This window comes from Nerophis ophidion, linkage group LG27, assembly GCF_033978795.1.
Source record: "Nerophis ophidion isolate RoL-2023_Sa linkage group LG27, RoL_Noph_v1.0, whole genome shotgun sequence".
Taxonomy (NCBI): domain Eukaryota; kingdom Metazoa; phylum Chordata; class Actinopteri; order Syngnathiformes; family Syngnathidae; genus Nerophis; species Nerophis ophidion.
The window spans coordinates 760,331-766,219 of NC_084637.1; the positions used below are offsets into that span (position 1 = coordinate 760,331).

General features: G+C 43.0%; 1 protein-coding gene across 1 annotated transcript in view; it reads right to left on the reverse strand.

Moving 5' to 3' along the window:
• Positions 1 to 2,287, reverse strand: part of LOC133544225 (F-box only protein 3-like) — a 7,019-nt gene extending 4,732 nt beyond the window's left edge. The window contains exons 1-3 of the mRNA XM_061889368.1: positions 2,090 to 2,287; positions 294 to 383; positions 68 to 231 (exon numbers count right to left, since the gene is read on the reverse strand). Of these exons, the coding sequence (XP_061745352.1) occupies positions 68 to 231; positions 294 to 383; positions 2,090 to 2,157 (322 nt within the window). The 5' untranslated portion in view covers positions 2,158 to 2,287. The remainder of the gene's footprint in view (positions 1 to 67; positions 232 to 293; positions 384 to 2,089) is intronic.
• Between the last annotated feature and the right edge of the window lie 3,602 nt (positions 2,288 to 5,889).

The following is a 5,889-nucleotide window of genomic DNA, read 5'->3' on the forward strand; positions in this document are numbered from 1 at the left end:
AAATGATTTGGTGGAATGAAATGGCCAACACAACAGTTTGTATCCTTCAAAAGTGAGGTGACAGGACCTTTAAGTGAGGCGATCATGCGTGGACATCTCTGCCGCAGACAGCCGGTCAGCTGTTCCCACGCTCTCTTCAGCACAGGGTAGTACTGGATGTAGCGGCCCAGGTCAGCGTAATATTCTTTGAAGAGGTCGTACCAAGACAGTCCTTTCTGCAGGCGCTCATTGCTGAACACATCAAGACGAGTTCAGAAAAAGACTACACAAGTTGGGGATTAAGATGGTCTTACTCTGTCAGCAGCCAGTGCTTCAAGCACAGCGACCTCCACAAAGGGTTGTGTTTGGACAAGGCATTCAGTCTCCTGTTGGCCAAACTCACACTGCAACACACACACATCCAGCTGCTCTTTCACTTGGGACTAACTACAATATTATAGCTCATAGAATTACGTGTGTGTGCGTGTGCGTGTGTTTGTGTGTGTGTGTACATACTGTGCAGGGCAAAAGTTTGGACACACCTTCTCATTCACAACACAACTGAGGGTCCCAACACCATTGATAAAGCAAGAACATTACACTCATCAACCCTGAAAAGGCCCACCTGTGAAGTGAAAAGCATTTCAGGTGACAACCTCTTGAAGCTCATGGAGAGAATGCCAAGAGTGTGCAAAGCAGTAATCAGAGCAAATGGTGGCTGTTTTGAAGAAACTATAGTATAAAACATGTTTTCAGTTATTTGACCTTTTTCTGTTAAGTACATAACTCAACTTGTGTTTATTCATAATTTTGATGTGACAATCTACAATGTAAATAGTCATGAACATAAAGAAAACACATTGAATGAGGAGAAAGTGTGTCCAAACTTTTGGCCTGTACTGTACGTAAAGTGGGGCAAACAAGTATTTAGTCAGCCAGCGATTGTGCAAGTTCTCCCACTTCAAATGATGACAGAGGTGTGTCATTTTCATCATAGGTACACTTCAACTGGGAGAGACAGAATGTGGGGAAAAATCCAGGAATTCACATTGTAGGAATTTTAAAGAATTTATTTGTAAATGATGGTGGAAAATAAGTATTTGGTCAAGCATTCAAAGCTCTCACTGATGGAAGGAGGTTTTGGCTCCAAATCTCAGGATACATGGCCCCATTCATTCTTTCCTTAACACGGATCAATCGTCCTGTCCCCTTAGCAGAAAAACAGCCCCAAAGCATGATGTTTCCACCCCCATGCTTCACAGTAGGTGTGGTGTTCTTGGGTTGCAACTCAGTATTCTTCTTCCTCCAAACACCAGCAGTTGAGTTTATACCAAAAAGGATACATGGATGATACAGCAGAGGATTGGGAGAATGTCATGTGGTCAGATGAAACCAAAATAGAACTTTTTGGTATAAACTCAACTCGTCGTGTTAGCGCCTTGCATGGCAGCTCCCTCCATCAGTGTGTGAATGTGGAAGTAGTGTCAAAGCGCTTTGAGTACCTAGACAAGTGCTATACAAGTACAACCCATTTATCATTTATCTATTCATATTTAATAATAATTGATCAGATTTATATCGCGCTTTTCTATTATTAGATACTGAAAGTGCTCACAGAGAAGTGGGAAGCCATCATTCATTCACACAATGGTGGTGGTAAGCTACATCTGTGGCCACAGCTGCCCTGGGCTAGAATGACAGAAGTGAGGCTGCCAGTTTGCATCTCAGACCGCCACCAATCATTCATTCATCAGTCATTCACCAGTGTGAGCGACACCGGGGAACAAGGGTGAAGTGTCCTGCCCAAGGACACAACGGCAGCCATTTGGATGTCAATAGGTGGGAAGCGAACCTGCAACCCTCAGGTTTCTGGCACGGCCGCTCTACCCACTACGCCATGTGACTTCATATTAAAATGTGACATATTTCCAGGAGCAGAGAATTAAAAGATGTCATTGTTAGTGTGTAGCAAAGTTGTTGTTGTTGTGGTTAGCTGCCTAGCACTTGTTAGCCTGCACGCCATCTACGTCAGCAACTATCCAACTATCTATGTATTGTATGTGTGTGTGTGTGTGTGTGTGTGTGTGTGTGTGAGCAGAAGGAGACTCACTGGACAAGATCCTTCAAGTCGAGAAAAGAGAAAATGTGCAGCAGAGGATCAGAAGGTAGAAGATCCATCAGGAAGTCCTCGTCTCAACCTGCTTCTTCCTCGTCTTCTTCTTTCACTGCACTCCGCTAATCATTGCCAGACCACTATCGCCCCCAGGTGGACAATCAGCAAACTACACCCTCAAGGCGACATGTTGACCTGCTGGCTGCTGAACAAGAACATTTATACATCACCACCACCACTTCAGCTAAGATAAGGTTTGTCAGCATCACCACCACTACTTGCAAAGTTAGTCAGCTAAGATAAGGTTTGTCAGCATCACCACCACTACTTGCAAAGTTAGTCAGCTAAGATAAGGTTTGTCAGCATCACCACCACCACTTCAGCTAAGATAAGGTTTGTCAGCATCACCACCACTACTTGCAAAGTTAGTCAGCTAAGATAAGGTTTGTCAGCATCACCACCACCACTTCAGCTAAGATAAGGTTTGTCAGCATCACCACCACTACTTGCAAAGTTAGTCAGCAAAGATAAGGTTTGTCAGCATCACCACCACTACTTGCAAAGTTAGTCAGCTAAGATAAGGTTTGTCAGCATCACCACCACTACTTGCAAAGTTAGTCAGCAAAGATAAGGTTTGTCAGCATCACCACCAGTACTTGCAAAGTTAGTCGGCTGGACTTTGACTTACTTCCATGTAGCTGAGCTGCAGGAGAAAGTATCCCCAGCAAATGTAACAAACTACACAGCAACAGTAACACGTATTTATTTAATCATGACTTGCATGAAGCTGCAGAGCCCAATTGAACAAGATTTCTATCTATGGGCTCACCTGAATGGATGTTCATGTTAAATGAGAGTGTAGAGATGGGTGATGGCTGAGGTTTGGAGGTGTGTGTCAAGTTATGAAGAGGGCGTTACTTTAAACCACTTGGGTGTTGTTGTTTATTAAACACATACATTTGTGTAAATACAACCCCGAACAGGACAAGCAATAGGAAATGAATGGATGGATGGCTAAGGACACACATTATTGTGGCTTTTCTGGATGTTCTTTTAATCACTAAAGGAAAAATGTAATTACCGGAAATAATCCCTCTGCCATTTTCAAGTACCTTATTTTTTGGACTGCAAGGCGCACTTAAAATCCTTACATTTTCTCAAAACTCGACAGTGCGCCTCATAACCCGCTGCGCCTAAAGAACGGAATAATTTTGGTTGTGCTTACTGACCTTGAAGCTCGTTTATTTGGTAATGATGAGTGTGACCGGTAGATGGCAGTCACACATAAGAGATATATGTAGACTGCAATATGACTCAAGTAAACAACACCAACATTTATATGGTCCATTGAAAATTAGAACATCACACACGGCGCTCATAAACATATCAAAATGTTTCAGTAGTACTTTAGTAAGCTATGAAGCCACACCCCTTGATGGATTGTACTGTAATTCAACATAGGAGTATTATTCTGCTGTGTGTGTGTGAATAAGGTAAGACATATTATCTGGTGGGGTTTTTCACAATATTATGCAAAAACAACTTTTCATACCTTCTGGTACCTGCTGATGTGTATTTGGGATCTGCATGAGTCCTGAATATTTGCACATCTGCCTTTGTAGTCCGTGCCATAGTTGATAAGCTTCTTCTTTTTCTCGATCTTCTTGTTATGTGACATTCATCCTCCACTCTTGCCATTTCTAATACAAAGTAGTGTCAAGTTCTTACTTCTATCTGTCAGTAAACTCCCCATGAAAGCACTAAAACATACCGGTGTAGTGACTTTACATTATTCACCCAAGGAACTTCACTTATTAGAGAGTTCCAGTCACGGGACACATTTCGGGTGTTGTTGTTGCACGAGTGAGCCTCGGATGAGGAGATGCTGCTCCGGTATTGAAGTAATTGAATTTTTACATTGCGCACCCCATAAAAATAGTATATGTTCTTGTGGCAGGACTTAGTTATTCATGCATGATTCACCTCAATGCCTCAAGATTTTCTTCTGCGTTTAAGAAAGTATACAGTACATAACCAGGATGTCCAACGTGTGGCCCAGTGGACATTTCCAGCCGGCAGCTATGTGTTTATGTTAGAATGATTGGAGCTACTGCGTAACCACCACTGGTATGCCAATGTTTAGTCACTGACGACTGAATGAACCGCAGTGCAGTAGTTTGCTTTTAGTGCTCTCTCCTCTCTCTATCAATATTTGCTCCTCTTTGATGCTTGGACAATTGCGATGGAGTTGTTCTAGTTCAAGAGGGACAGCATGTCTTTTGCTCCTCGCAAACAACGCCATTACATTTGTTCTTTTCAAACTTGAATTTATGTACATGGATTTACACAAAACTAACTCCATCCAGGGCAGCACGGTGGTTCAGGGGTTAGCGCATGTGCCTCACAACACGAAGGTCCTGACTAGTTTGATTGGCAACACTAAAGGGTTCCCAGTGTGTGAATGTTGTCTATCTGTGTTGGCCCTGCGATGAGGTGGCCACTTGTCCAGGGTGTACCCTGCCTTCTGCCCGGATGCTGCTGAGATAGGCTCCAGCGACCCCAAAAAAGGGACAAGCGGTATAAAAATGGATGGATTAATTTATCCATCCATTTTCTACACCCTGGACAAGTCAACACCTCATCACAGGGCCAACACAGAGACACACTTGTGTTGTCAATCAACCCATCCCCCTTTGGAGGTGGGAGGGGCCTATCCCCAGGTGCATGTCTTTGGAGGTGGGAGGGGCCTATCCCCAGGTGCATGTCTTTGGAGGTGGGAGGGGCCTATCCCCAGGTGCATGTCTTTGGAGGTGGGAGGGGCCTATCCCCAGGTGCATGTCTTTGGAGGCGGGAGGAAGCCGGAGTAGAACCCACGCAGTCACGGGGAGAACATGCAAACTCCACACAGAAAGATCCCGAGCTGGGGGATCGAAACCAGTACCTTGGTATTGTGAGGCACATGCACTAACCCCTTTTCCACCGTGCTGCCTCAAAACAAAATCTTCCAAAATTTAGAAAGTCCTCAAGTTAAAATGATTTTAAAACAAGTCTTGAAATTTGGCCATTTATCTACAATTCAGTGAAAACATACAAATATTGGAGATTGTGACTATGGGCATATTCCACATACAGTGCATGCGGAAAGTATTCATAATGCTTCACTTTTTCCACATTTTGTACTGCTCTATTGCAAAAATGTCATACATTATTGTCTGTATGAGCTTCAAGCACACCTGTGAAAACCATTTTAGGTGAGTGAGTACCTCTTGAAGCTCACAGAGAGAATGCACAGAGTGTGCAAAGCAGTAATCAAGGCAAAGGGGGGCTATTTTGAAGAAACTAGAGGATAAAACATGTTTTCAGTTATTTACTGTACATAACACTAATTGATAGTTTTGATGTGACAATCTACAATGTAAATAGTCATGAAAATAAAGAAAAGACTTTGACTGAGAAGGTGTGTGCAAACTGTGCTGTATAAATGGTGAACAGACATCTTTGTATCTCAACACAAAGTTGTCTGGAACAGTTCTTAAATCTGGTATTCTGTCCTAACCTTGTGTCTCACTAAACCTTCTTAATTCTAACACACAACAGAAGAAGTATTTCAGACTCACCTGTCGCACAGTAACTCTCGACTGGGACAATAAAGCATACAGATTACTCGTTTTGATGAACGTGACAGGTTAAAAAAAAAGATGACATTAAGCAAGCAGGTGGTATCGAGCTGGTTGAGTAATGGTAAACATGTGGCTGAGTCATACTTTGACCTTGCGGTCAATATTCCCACCCATCAG